At 42.0% G+C, this 14,596-nt stretch overlaps 2 protein-coding genes and 1 non-coding gene across 6 annotated transcripts; 2 read left to right on the top strand and 1 right to left on the bottom strand.

Moving 5' to 3' along the window:
* The first annotated feature begins 208 nt into the window (after positions 1–208).
* LOC107304215 lies at positions 209–3,264 on the top strand. Its single transcript, XM_015837318.1, has 2 exons — positions 209–693; positions 2,920–3,264. The coding sequence occupies exons 1-2, from the start codon at positions 355–357 to the stop codon at positions 3,136–3,138; spliced, it is 558 nt and encodes a 185-aa protein (XP_015692804.1). The 5' UTR covers positions 209–354; the 3' UTR covers positions 3,139–3,264.
* A 4,592-nt stretch (positions 3,265–7,856) lies between these two features.
* On the bottom strand, positions 7,857–10,952 carry LOC102713081. Of its 4 annotated transcripts, XM_015837417.2 has the most exons (4): positions 10,738–10,952; positions 10,328–10,610; positions 9,424–9,896; positions 7,857–8,508 (listed from the first exon to the last, which is right to left on the bottom strand). In XM_015837417.2, the coding sequence occupies exons 3-4, from the start codon at positions 9,793–9,795 to the stop codon at positions 8,350–8,352; spliced, it is 531 nt and encodes a 176-aa protein (XP_015692903.1). In that variant the 5' UTR covers positions 9,796–9,896; positions 10,328–10,610; positions 10,738–10,952; the 3' UTR covers positions 7,857–8,349. The 4 variants fall into 4 exon arrangements, with proteins under 4 accessions (XP_015692903.1, XP_040380235.1, XP_015692901.1 ...); XM_040524301.1 differs by having other exon boundaries at positions 9,424–10,084; positions 10,328–10,952; XM_015837415.2 differs by having other exon boundaries at positions 10,328–10,952.
* Positions 10,953–13,484: 2,532 nt separating this feature from the next.
* On the top strand, positions 13,485–13,566 carry TRNAS-CGA. Its single transcript has one exon. It is a non-coding gene; the product is annotated as a tRNA-Ser (tRNA).
* The last annotated feature ends 1,030 nt before the right edge of the window (positions 13,567–14,596 follow it).

Here is a 14,596-nt window from a genome sequence, read left to right as displayed (position 1 = left end):
AGCTGATTTTATATTGGGAATTGCTAGGAGACATCCTGCTGTTTTTTTTTTTTTGGGTTTTTTCAGCTGAATCTGTGACCATTCAATAATCCCAAGATTCATGCAGCCTGCTACGTGGGCCTTTGTGTAAGATGCTCGTGAACACAGATCAAAATAGAGATAACTCTACCTTTTTCACCCACACACGCGTCTCACTGTTTTGAACAGACTCTTCTTCTTTCTCGATTTCTCCACGCTCCCGATAGAAGAGAGAGAAGCTTCCACATTGCCGGCGACGACGACGCGCATCGCCGGGGGTGCAATCTCTCCGCCGCTATCCCCTGTGAAGATCCTCTGTATCTCGGCGTCTTGCGCATGTCTACGAAGCCCTCGCGCTCTCCCTTGGAAGATGGTGTCCTGAGCACAGCTCTTGCTTTTATGGATGCTACATGTGTAAGTTCCAACGGCGAAGCAGTAAAGTGTCTAATGGGTGACGGTGAGGTAAGTAATTTTGTTCTTAAGGTCGTGCTGGAGGAAGCCATGGATGGTCCTATGTTTGCTAGCTCGGCTCCCATGGAGAAGTTTGCGAGGGACACTACCATGGACCTTGTCTCGCCGGTGGCCGGGGTGGCAAAAGCATCTATACTGGATCTCGCTGTGGGAGATCAGATGCTTGAAGCATCAGCCAACGTCCAGGTCGTATCAGCCCCCAAGGTGATGTAGTGTACTTTTTTTTGAACATGGGGTGTATATTTTGTGTTTTTTTGGTTCTCAAATCAATTAGATCTCTTAATTGAGCACATGTCTTGTTTGTTTTCTGTGTAATCTACACTCTCTTGCCTAGCTTTCACATATATGTTCATCGAGCCTAGGTGTTTGTTTCCTTTGCCTTAAAATCCATGCCCTCGTACTAAGCTTGACAGAATTTTATTGTACGATGTCCTTAGTTGATTTATGCTAATAATGCATATGTGTGCACAGTATGGGTTGTGAAATACATTAGATATCTTCAATGGGGATGTTTTGTTCTTTTCATGTTAGATGTAAGGCCCAGCCAAATTGGTGGCCTGGGGTTTCGTTGGTGGGATTCAGATTCATGAGATTTAGTTGCACATTTTTCAAAATTTCTCAGCACTCGATCGATCCAGGGATGTTTTTTCTGTTCCATGAATATTGGGTGCAAGGCTTGGGTTGCGTTTTTGCTTGCATTCTATTTGAATTGAACATAGATGGGAAAATATTGTTGGAGTTTTATCTGAATGTTGCATTTGTGTTTTAGAGATCGATTGATGGACAGATCCATTTTTTGTATCGAACCTTTGTATTCAGTATATTATTTGGTTAATTCAGAGACTGCACAAGAGGATGTTTCTAAACTCCTGTATCCAATGCAATTTTCATTTCACTTATACATCTTGGTTGGTTAAGCGAGAGATGCATGTAGTATATGTCTGAATTCTTCTGCACCTGAAACATTTTATTTTCAGATACACATGTTGGCAGATCTCCTAGTTTGTTCTATGTTTTTTCTTCTCTCGTTTGCAGCATTTTTGTTTTAGAGATACATCAGTTGACCTCCCATTATTTTCTGATTTGTTTTGGTTAAATTTTAATCGTGTCCCTGTGATCTTCTGTGCAATTTGTTATACTGAATTTGGAAATAAAGAAGATAATTAGGCATGGAATTAGTGTAATGTTTTTCTGAGTGTACTACTATGCCAACAGTAGCAGTACCAATTCACTAAGTCTTATTTTAACATTTGACAATGGCACATCAAGAATTTTACAGGGTAAGAACAATACCAGAAAAAAGTGTCCAAAATCTATTTTTTAACCAAAGGAAGAGGCATTCCTGGTGCCTATTTTCAGGACACGGGTGGTTTAGACTAGTTAATTAATTGGACCATCAGAGCTCAAGTTTGTGTGATGTGTGCACTGCAAAAAATAGTAACTTAGTTAATCAAATAGCATTTTAGCATCTCATTGGACTATTGACTGTTCTTGTTTGATATGATATTTCAGTGAATGCCTATCCAATCTCACACCTATTTCCTTTTTGTTTTCCAAAGACAGATCTTGATTCACACCTATTTGTTAGTTTTTATTTTTGTGCATTCAGTGTTTTGCCAGCTCTTTAGTTTTGTTGTTTTTTTTTAAAAAAAAATGGTAGCACCTTATTAGTTGATAACCGCTCAGTTTTGTGAATTTTTGTCGTCAATTTTTTGGCAATAGGTATTGGTTTTGTCATTTTTTGTTTGGAGTTCTGTTAGTTTTTTAGCATCTTATCAGCCAATAGAGCTTAGTTTTGTTTGCAAATTTCTTGCACTAGGTATTACTTTTGTTAATTTAGTTTTGTCAGAAAACCTCTCAAAGCAAACTGCTACTAGAAATGCCTAGTTTTGTAAATTTTGTAGTTTTGTCAGCTACTAATCATGTCTAGTTTTGTAAGCTACTAGAAATGCCTAGTTTTGTGAATTTTATAGTTTCATCGGTTACTAAACATGTATGACTCATGTCTGGTTAGCTGATACATGAATTTATCGGCTATAATTATCGTAGAATCAACAATTCATCACTGTTGTAGGCCCGAAGAAACCTCATATACCCACTAATTGATGATGACGAAAAGTGCAGGGCTATGTTTTTAACAAATTATGCTTAGAGCCTACAACAGTGGTGAATTGGACCAAGATGATGCTCTTTAACGAGTTGGCGCAAGGCATAATCAATATCTAGATTGATGTTCTAGTAATTAGGTTATGATATATCAATTTTACAAGTAGAAAGAACACTTAATTTTGAACAATCCTATGCACATGCTAGTGTGTTCTTAAGAATCAGGTGTTCAATTCAATTCAACCAATTTTTTGAATAGTTTTTCTTATCTGAACACCTACAATGCATAGTTTAATTCATATCAAGCACATACCATTTAGGCAGGGTGAAGCACGCGCGGACGAAGGAATGGCAGAACTAACGATCAAGAGAATTAAGATTTTTTTTCTAGAACTGAAGCAATCAAAGAAGGACGTGAGGAAGCAAGACTTTTATTATCTTCCATACCTAGGTCCATCTGCATCTTCCTCTCTGCATGTCCTTAATCCTGCATCATGGAGTTCTCCTTTCTGCTTTTTAAAATATGCTACTATGGGAATTTAATCTTAAGTTTTCTAGTTAGAAAAGGTTGGTAGTGATCAAGGAGCTAAGATAGTACCTGTGATCAAATAATTATATAACTTATACATATATATACATCACCGCGCGGTTGGATCGAAAAGCTCCCGGGTGCACACGGTAATTTTGTACTTTGCCCCTTGCATTTGCGCCGTCATCGCCCGTCTCCGGCTCCCTCTCAACTGTTTATCACGTCAGCATTCCGCCCTCTAGGAGGGCGGTAGGAGGCTAGTTTTGTGAATTTTTAAAATGTAAAATTAAAATTTTAAATTAAAAATTAAAATATATGTGTTGGGCTTTATTAAACGTGAAGCAAAAGCCCACTAACAGAATGAACAGGCGTTGGCAGAAGCACAAAAGTTGAGTCAAAAAAAGCCCCCCCGGCAATAAAGCCCAAATGACAGAAGCACAATAGAGTCAGAGATAAAACACAGAACGACAAAAAAAAATGTGCGCTGCGCGCACGGTACGTCGTACAGAGGCTTTTGTAGATGACGACACGTGTCTTCATCGTATGGCTCAAAATTCAGCTGAAACTGAAAAAAAAAAATCAGCCGGCTGTCACCTAGACAGTCCCTTTTATATTTACGTGGCCACATGATTCTGGTGGTTTTATTAGTTTTTCAGCTCGTACTGTCTTTGACTCTAGGCAGCGGCGGTGGTCAGGATTCACATGCCGATAAGTTTACAGCAACCGAGAAATTGGGGGAAGAAAATGTTACTGGACTCATGTCAAATTGTCAATGAGCAGAATCGGAAACGGCGCGTTAATGAAGCAAGTCTGTCAGAGACTCGGAGTGATTACGACTTCAGAGTTAAGAGCCATTTTTCTTTCTTTCTTCTTTTCTTTTCTTTTCTTTTCTTTTCTTTTCTTTTCTTTTCTTTTCTTTTCTTTTCTTTTCTTCCGATGACATGTGACACATGTCTGATTCTGAGAGGTGTTTAGTTATTGAAATAAAAATTTTTACATGTCACATCAGATGTTTGATCGAATGTCGGATAAGGTTTTTGGACACGAATAAAAAACAAATTTCACGGCTGGCTTGTAAACCGCGAGACGAATCTTTTGAGCCTAATTAATCCATTATTAGCGTATGTTGGTTACTGTAGAACTTATAGCTAATCACGTACTAATTAGGCGCAAAAACTTCGTCTCACGATTTCTCATAATTGTGCAATTAGTTTTTCGTTTTATCTATATTTAATACTCTATTTAGGTGTACAAAGATTTGATGTGATATTTTTGGGTAAAAATTTTTGGGAACTAAACAGCCCCTGAAATGCGTTAAAGAATGGAAATTTTGGAATTTTTAATTTTATTTATTAAATTATTTACCATTTTAATTTTCCGTTTCAAAAAATCACAAGACTAGCATCCTGCCGCCCTCCTAGAGGGCGAAATGCTGACGTAGCGCGTGGCGCCCGGGTGGGACGGCCGTTAGGGCCGGGGGCGGATTTTTGCACCAAGCCCCATTCCGCCCTTACAGAGGGCGGGAAGGGGGTAAGTGCAAAATTCGCATGGCCATTTTGCAGGCAGCCCCCTGCCGCCCTCCGTAAGGGTGGTTTAGGTTAGTTTGGCTAATTACTGTTAGGAAAATGGTTAGATTTAGGTTAGTTTTATGTTATATTTAGTACTAAATTAAGGTAATATTTTATTAAATTGGCTTTGTATATACAACTTAAAAGAAAATATAGAAAATATGTTCCGAATGTTAATAAAAGTTAAAAGCAAAGTTAAAAATTATGGAGGTTCGATTTAGGAAGTATTGTTTAATGTTATATTTATTACTAAATTAAACTTCGTATTAAATTGGCTTCGTATATAGTAATGTCACTAAAAGATATGTCGAAGTAAAGAAAAAATATTCCGAATGTTAATACAACATAATAGCAAAGTAAAATTGTAGCACATGAGAACGACAAAACTAGAGAAAAAACATAATGGTGTAAGAAGCGAAAATGTAGAGCGATTCCATCGCTCAATTCGGGAAACAATGTATTACAACAAAACTCAAATCAGGATACAATCGTTGAAAATACATTGCGGTCATCTTTGGAGTTGTCCCCCTGAGCGTCGTTGTATCGGTGATCGTTCGTGGTACTCCTTCTCTCGCTTGTACTCATGACATGTTTCGGCTTCAGTTATTTTATGGTCGTAGTACTCAGGCATGTGTTTGGCCACAATGGAGACATCCCAGTAATCCTTCCATTTACCCTTGTAAGCATGTACCCTCCATGGACAACTATTATCTGACTGTCCATACTTCACTTCATACACTGACTTGCTTGACTTCACCACCCAGTACTCTCTACGTAATGATATTGCCCACTGCTTAACTGTCTCTGTCACATCCTCCTTTTCCCGATACCTTGCCCCTTGTATGACATCATTATCCTTGTACTCCCAAGTCACATGCTGTCCTTCTCTGATTTGGAGACCAGAAAAATCCTCGTTCGACCATTCTGATAGGTACACATCAGCACATTCTTCATCTGTCGAGTCCTCATCATCAACCCTCTCATTCTCAGAGTCTTCCCTTTTCATAGCCTCAACTATTTCAGGATGCACCTCCCCTTCATCCGCTGCTCTAGTCGGGCCCCTGTCTTCTCCTTCCTCCCCTTCACCTTCACTACCGGATTCAGGTTCATCTCCTCTACGACTTGGTCCCTCCTACTCTTGGGTACTCATTGTCTGAGTTCCCACCTTGTTACACACTGTAACATGGATGACGGGTGACCATCCTCGTTGCATTGCATTTTGCACATACGATCTATATGTCTCTGTCGAGGTCACCGGCATCAATTCCCAAATATTATCTTCTTCTACCCGGCTTATTACCACTGACAAGGTTATATCTTGTGTTTCTGGTTCGTATCGAAATCCCCTCATTAACCAACTATGAATAGCATCAAATGTCCTTTCAAGAGGTCTATCAATGCCCTTAACGGTGCATTTGAATTGAGTAAGATCTACTCCATATGGACCATACATGACATTTCCTTCTCCATAGTACAGTCAAAACTGCACTTTATTGGCCATACCTACAATGGGAATGCACTGTTTTTTTAACACATCTTTTACGACACTCATTTTAGTGTTCTTATGAATACATATTGTTTATGCAAATGATACTGTACTACATTACATCCTACATATAACTATATTTTTAACTATATCATTAATTTTTAACAATAATAAGTCCACGCAATATTTGATTGTAGGTTTAATTATATTTTACCTATAAGCGATAAATCATATTTAACTTCTAATGTCAATACTCCGATACCAACAAGCCATCATTGTATTTTAATTACCTTTACATTAACTTAAATATGCTTAGCACTTTCCTTAACTACAACCAAATTACTTTCATTTTCTATTTAACGTAATTATGTTTACTTATAGATCATTTTAGTACTCACTAAGTTATACCATTACTAAGTTGTACCATCCCTAAATCAATTATGCAATAAAAAAATTTCTATATTGTACACTACAAATACACTTTTACTAACTAAATTACCCAATGACTACATTAATTATGTATTAATTAAATTTTTTTACCATACCGTACCAATACATTACATACGGACTAAATTATATCATCGCTAAATCAATGATCAACTACTAAATCATACATTGACAACAGTAATTATGTAATAAAAAATATCTTAATTATACACTCTAAAATAATTTTTTTTCCAACAACATAATACAATCGCTAAATAAACAACATTTATTGAACAAAACAAATATTTCGAAAGCTTACTGTAGTCCACCGAGAAATTTCAGCAGGGCTTCGCCGCTCCAGAGCTCTCCCCTCAACTCTGAGGGAGTAAAGTGGGAAGGGGGAAATGAGGAGGGGAAGGGGGCTGGCGGCCTTATATAGGCCGCCGAATAAACCGCCCTTACGGAGAGCGGAAGGGGCCGCCTGCAAATGGCCAGGCCCCTTCCCCCTCCCCCACGGGCGCGTCGGCAAATTTGCACTTACCATCTTCCCACCCTCCGTAAGGGCGGAAGGGGGTTTGGTGCAAAAATCCGCCCCCTGGCACTAACGGTTGTTCCTTCCTGGTGCCGCGCCGTGCGCCACGTCAGTATTCCGCCCTCTAGGAGGGCGGCAGGAGGCTATTTCTGTGATTTTTTGAATTAGGAAATTAAAATGGTAAATAATTTAATAAATAAAATTAAAAATTCCAAAAATTCTTAAAGAATGCAGGCTACGAAAGGGCAAACAGCCCAATATAAGCGACGTTTTTTCGGACCGAACCCTGGGCAAAACTCGAAACCTACAAAACCTACGGCCCAACATGACACTTTGCGAAACCGCGACAGCCCAGCCCAGAGCCATTGCAATTTGCCCTTTTGCAATCTGCATTCTTTCTCGCTGGAAGATAGGAGATAAATGATTTTCTTTTTTCATAGCTATTTAATGCTACAAAGTTAAAAATATATTTTAGAATTTGAGGTGATAAAATTTTTATATTTTTTTCAAGAAACATATCGTTTACTAATTCAGAAAGCCTTTGCACAAAAGCTGTAGAAAAATCAAAGTTGAGAAAAAACCACAATCTTAGGCCTTCTCTATTTTAGCTTGAGATTATTATAATCTAAATTGTTGGGAGTAAGCTGAAAGAAACAGACAACTTATCGAAGTTTATTATAATCTGGAGCTCAACTTATTATAATTTGATAAGCTTATTTAGGTGAGTTTTTTCTAGATTATTGGGTGAAAAATTACCCACCATGCCACCCCACTCACTCTTTAAAATTGCAAACCCAATGATCTAGAAAAGAAACAACTCACAACTTATTCTACTACAAATTATCATAATCTAGCTGATAGTAATCTATCTTAATAATCTTACCCTGAAAGAAGGGGTTTAATCTATCCAACGACTTACTCTCTCCTGTCCACTAAAACCAATTTTTATTTATTTTTTACCGATTGAGTATTTTCAACCAAAGCTGTCGCAAACAAGAGGATGAACAAGAATGGCTTTCGCAGAGATTAGCAGCCGAGACACGAATTTCCCCCAATCAACGGCTTAAGAACGTCCAGCACTTTCACCGCCATGGATGCAACATTTCCAATATGTGAGCCACGCAGTAATAACAACTCCTGCAATTTTTACATCTTGCTCTCCTGTACAGACAGCGGTTCAGAGACAAGCAAGCATGGGGGCTCCTGAGTGACGTCACGGCGGCACGAAGCAGCGGCGATGTCCATGGCCATGGGGAGGCCAACGCACGCCTTCTCTCGGCCATGGAAGCAGCGGCGCCGGCTGCGCCAGGAACGTCGGATACCGCTGCCCCGGCATCAGCACCGTCAGATCCTCCGCCTGCACGACCTCCATCTGCACCGGTCAAAACCACAAGAGAATTAGAATCCGTTTGTGAAAAATTGGAGATTTGCTTCAGTCCAACAAAAGTTACCTCAAGATACCGATACCTTGTAGTGCCAAATCATTTATGATCGTTGGATCTAACAGTGCACATCTTACTCAGCTAGATTTAATGGTAAAAAACGATTTGGTATCTCAAGATATTGGTACCTCAATGTACTTTTCGTTGAACCGGAGCAAATCTTAAAAAATTAAGATCACGAGAAGCAACCCGTGAGAATCTTTAAAAACCTAGGATCCATCGTGTAGGGCAGAGCCAAAACAAAATAAAATAGTTATCATTTATATGATTTTATTTTTAATGCTTTGAACCTATTTTAGATAGTTACATGCGCTTAACTTTTGGATCATAGAGACGTATATGTGGTAAAAGCAGATAAACTGAAAAAGAAAATTCAATTCTTGTGGCTTAGTTTTGGAGGGGTGATTGATTGACTTTTTTTCATAAGAAGTTAAACAACGAATTTATAAATAAAATATTTATATATATTTTTTTCAATTTAAAATTTAAGGCTGGAAAATAATCTTTTGGTAAAAAGATCCAAAATCAATTCAAAATTTTAAATTAAAAATTTAAAAGTCGTTTTACAAGCATAAGACGGGTCGGAGAATCCTGGGAGTTTTGTCAGTTCCAGGTGCAGCGAGCAGTTGCACTGTAGCCAGCGACTAGGTACGTGCTGGGCACTGTAGCGTACGTGCAGGTGCCAGCCGGCGTACCCTGCTGTGGCACGAGCGTGGCAGGGCGGGCACGTACGTGTCGTCTTCCACTGACACGGTGCACGTGAGCGTCACACCCGCGGCGGTGGTGGTGGACGGACACGGCGGAGGAGAGAAATTTACAGCGGCATTCACGCGTGTTTCCGTTACCTTGTCCGGCGGACGGAAGAGCTTGTCCGGCGAGACGGCGGCGGCGGCGGCGGCCGAGTGGGACGACTGGCCGTGCCCCTGTCCGTCTTCGTCGCCGTGGGCGGAGGTCCGGGAGGAGGAGGAGGACGACGACGACGAGGACAGGCTGGGCTTGATGAGGTGCTCGAAGATGGCCATGAGGAGGAACATGGAGATGAGGATGGCGGTCGCCGCGAAGCCGAAGGAGATGGCGCTGGCGTTCGTGGACGCGTCGCCGAGCCCCTTCGCCGCCGCGCCACCGGCGTCGTCCCTGGCGTCGCCGCCGGCCGCCTGCTCAGCGCCGGTGGCGTCCCCCATCCACGGCCTCAGCCTCTGCCCCGCGAAGCCGCTCATGGCAGGCACGCAGTACGTGCGTTCTTGGATGCCACGAGTTCTTCGCCGAGCTCTCTGTCTGTGTCTCTCACTTTCAGCTTGGCAGCTGAACGCCTACTACGCTGGCAGAGGAAATGCACGCATCAGATACGGTTGAGGCTTTGCCAAAAACTGACCATCATGCGCATGTCCCGCTTGTGAAGAGACGTCACATTGTACATGTGAAGAGCCAACAGAACCGAAAAAAAATGCAGCAAGATGTGTGTCATGCTTGGCTGGATAAAGCATTGCACATTTGTACTGTGGCAATCTGCAGCAAGATGAAATTTCACTCATCACCCCCATGCACAGTGCATAAATGAGGCCATTGTTCAAGAATCACTCTGGGAAATAGAATCACAATGCATGCTCATTGAAGAGTAAAGCTGAAAAGCATGCTGAAAAAGAAAGAACGGATAAACAGAAGGATGGTCTGAAATCCGGGTACTCATTCGTGAACCCAGTAGGTAGTCAGGAGTACGAGTACCTAAAATTGCTGCCAAAAGAAGCTCACCTTTAGCAACTGGTACTTCTTCCTCCCTGCAGCAGCCAAGAGGCAGCAATTGCCCTATTTGCCAGTGTATCTTGCAATGCTGAGGCTCAAGAAGTGTCTGGCTCAAAATGACAAGAACCTACAAGATGAGCAATACCTTGGCTGTCTCTTCTACTTAAAATGGAAGATCTCAATCACTGGGGAAATGGTGGTGGTGGCAGCATTGTGGAGTGGTCAAGATGGGGGGAGGAGCTAAAGGAAAAGGTGGAAGAACAAAAAGAGTGTGGGGGCATATGTAAACCTTCTACAGAAAACAGCAGATGATAAAAAGAGATTTCAGCAACAGTCTGATGAGCAGGAAAGCTGCAAGAATGGGGCAAAAAAATAATCCCAGAATCATGTTTGGGCACCCCAAAAGAGTGGCTACTCACCCCCATGCACACTCTGTAGCAGCCCACATGATCCTAAGACCATTGTAATTGTAGGCTTGTGAAGGGGAGGATGTAGGAGAGGAGGATGAAATGATTCAAAGGGCCCAAACAAAAGGCAAAGCTAAAGGAAGGGAAAGGAGAGAAAGCAGCACTTAAAAAGAATGGAACTCTGGCCTTGTGCAGGATCCAATCAGATATGCAAATAATGTGGTGCATGTCAGGTCATTCAGGTAATTGGCAGTGTACTGTCACTGCCAAGAATTCATCCATCTCTAGCACCGCATTTCCTCTGCATGTGATGTGATGCCAGTTTATAGGATAAGAATGCAATCTGATTGCATATTCAGAATTGACAAGGAGCTTGCTGAGAGAGATTGGGGGATTGATAAGCAAAGAACCTCTCTTTGCTTCCAAGGAAATAAAACCCAGGACAGTATTCGTTTGTTGTGATGGGAAGCCAGAGATGCTTCTGATTATTGTGAGTGAGTGTGTGTGGTAGGATGGGAGGAGGAGGAGGACAGGGAAGCATGGCCTTTTGAGGCTCCAAGGCAACCAGGGTCCTACTGCCAGCAGCTCTGTGGATCATCTGCAACCACATGGTCATTGTACACTCCTCTCATCTGTTCATGTTTCAGTCCATCTGAATCTCTGACCTAGGCATCAACTGATCAGAGTACTAATTTTGACAGACAAACATTGCTAGTACGTACCATGCATGATCTAATTATCAGCATTACAGCAAGAGCAGGTGAAAAAAATGACGCACTTTAAGCATCTCCATCATTCAATCATTCCAATGGCATTCCCTTGCCGGTTCTTGTATGATGCTTTTAGCATGGTGTACCTTACAACGCAACATGGATAGGCTGTATCTGCATCTCTGGTGCACGCACAGAGGTACATGAGCCTTGCTGCCACGAGGGATGGAGAATGCATCCCAACATGTCAATAACTTTGTCTGGGGAAGTAAGTGCATGGTGCCCCAGGACTCCAACTACTAACCAACATTCAACTAGATTTTGGATTATAAAAACTAACGCACATTCAGTTTCGATATGGTTTTCTCCCCGGACACCCTCTCTCCTCGAGTCTTGGTCTTCAGTTCCATGGCTGGACTGCTGAAACAGTAAGATACTCGGAGCCCATGCTGCCCAAATCCATCCCATGCGTTTTCGGATGCGTCAAAAAAAATCTCACTTAGGATCCTCTTGGGAACCAGCAGATCCGTCCAAAAAGTCGTGTGTCGATTGTGAGTAGTTTACGACGAAGCTGCCGCGCGCGGTAATCATCAGTGTATATCTACAATGAGTCAATGACGGCGTTGTGTCTACTGGTAAAGTGAGTATAGGTCCTTTAAATTGGGTTTTTTTTACTACTGCATCTGGCCTGGGTGATTACTTATTAGTAAGTTGGTAACTGATGATTAGGCATCTAATCTGAAGTTACCATCCTTATCATAGCATGTTTTTTTTTCCTGTACGATCTTGCTTTGTCATTGTCTCTTCTCCCATAACAACATCCAGTCTATCTAGATAAAATAATGCAAGGCTACTGTAATTTCATAATCTTGCCTTCCAAAGTGAGTAATTGGAGGCACGATTAAAAGTGCAGCTTCCACTACTTAAATCTTAGCACGCCAATTTGCTTTAGCCTTGAGAGCACTGCCTCACGAGGACAATAGCTAGCATCAATGAGGGCCATATATATTCAGATATATATATACTCCCTAGTCATGTGCAACAATTAGTTTACAAATCTCAAAGAACATACACTTCCGTGCATCTGCGGTGTTATACTTATATAATCCCTTCACCGTATCTGTTCTTGGGAAATGCAGACTTCGTTGCGAGCACTGATCGCCCAGGAGGCCAAGGAAGCAAAGGAATGGAAGAAAGATCAACCAAATTAATTCCTGAAACTTAAACCAAATCTTAATCAGGACTTCTTGCTCCAGCTTTACGCTGCACTAGTATCCCAGCGCAAGCAATCTTCAGTCCTCCACAGAGAAAAAAGGACTTGGGAAATAAAGAGAAAACAGCAGGGCTGCCTCCAAGAGAAAAGATGAAGAAATCATCAGATCAGCTAATTAAGTCTGGACGCAGAAAAAAAGGGAGATGGTTCTCAATGCATGGGACTATAGATGAGAGCCTAACAATGATCATGCAAAGGCAAGGCAAGGCATGACAGAAGGACGTGCTAGGCAAAAGCCTAGACCGGATGGAGCCAGGGAGAAATTAAAGAGCAGAATGGAGATTGTCACACGAGCAGGAGGAACACTTGTGGGGGTGACAGGAGGATTAGACTCGATTGGTTGGTTGGCTGGTTGGTTGGGCATTGAATCGCTCGGTTTCTGAATTGCTGCACAAAAAAACATAATCAAACCAGCTCTGAAGATGATTGTATCTATTGCTAATTAGTAATCTATATTATATGTAGTGAAAAAAAGAGGAGGATGAGGTGGGTCCATTCCTTAGCGTTTCCTTTTGCCCTTTTTTTACTCCCCCAGGAGATGAAGTTGGAGAGAAGCTGCACATGCTTGTGCGGGCCTTGCGTGTCCCCTCCTTCTTTAACATCACCTTATATAAGTCTTGTAGGAGAGATTAAAAAAAAAGGGAGAGCTGAACAAAAAAAGCAAGAAAAGAGAGGGATGGCAAAGTTGGCAACGTGCATCGGTGGCAAAAGAAATGCGAGCTGGTCACTCCATGCACTGAGGACTGAATTATATGGAAACAAAGTGATGCAAGGATGTCGATATGTCCGAGTGGTTAAGGAGACAGACTCGAAATCTGTTGGGCTTTGCCTGCGCAGGTTCGAATCCTGCTGTCGACGCTCTTTTTCTCTATTCAGATCTTTTTTTTTTCGTTCGCACCTGATCATTCTCGGTCGCACTGCACTGCACTGCACTGTTCACAGAGCCATTGCAGGTCGGCCCATCATCATCTATCACGGGCGTCTGAAACAGAAAACGAAGGCTTCGGCCCAACCATCTGTGCAACTCCTCCAAAAACGAGCCCAATAATACCACGGCCCGTAAACGTGCGAGCCGCCGCGCGGCCGTTCGCGTGTTTCAACCGCATGCAGCCGCGACCGCTTCCAAAGCCCGACTGCTTCCTCTTCGTTTCGCTTCTCTCCTCCACGTCCCAGAATCCATCGTCGCGCCACACCCGAGGGAAAACTAGATCACAAATGCGTGGTTGACGAAATATTATATGATTTTCAAATAGTTGTTTAATAGTATAAATGATAAAAGTAATAACTATAAAATTAAAAATTATTTTGAAAAAGGTAAGATGATAAACTTTTTACTAAAGAAGACATTGGTTTAGTAGTTTAAAGAAATTGTAAATAATATGTATAAAAGAATGTAGCCAAAGATTTAGGGCTCTCATAGTGCAAGCCATCCATATGTGTAGCGCTAACATGCCACCTAGAAAAAAAGTTAGCGGAGACTCTTCTTCCCTCAATGCAAGTGGCTAGCAGCCTTCTCTCTTTTGCTTTTTTCCTTTCTCCAGGATTTGCCTTTTCTCTCTCCAAGAAACATCACTCCGGCGAAGTATTCCCTCTCCGTCGAGCCCGAGCGACGGCAGATCGAGGCCCCGCGGTCAGCGGAGGACGGAGAAGGCTCGACGGCAGTGGCCGGAGCGCGGAGCGGGTGGGTGCCGGCTCTGGATGGCTCGACGGGGGGCGGCGACCGGAGCTCAGGCAGCATGTTGTTTTTCTCCCCTCGTCTGCTCCTTGTCCTCCACTCTTGATGAAGACGCGTCTCACTGTAGGGCGTGGGTGGTTTGGCAGATTCTGACAATTTTGAGCCATATAGAACGCATGTTGAGCTGATATCGTTGAGCCACTTGGTATTTCA

The sequence above is a fragment of the Oryza brachyantha genome, chromosome 5 (assembly GCF_000231095.2).
Source record: "Oryza brachyantha chromosome 5, ObraRS2, whole genome shotgun sequence".
Taxonomy (NCBI): Eukaryota; Viridiplantae; Streptophyta; class Magnoliopsida; order Poales; family Poaceae; genus Oryza; species Oryza brachyantha.
The sequence above is the reverse complement of the archived record's forward strand: the minus strand, read 5'-3'. Positions and strand labels throughout refer to the sequence as shown.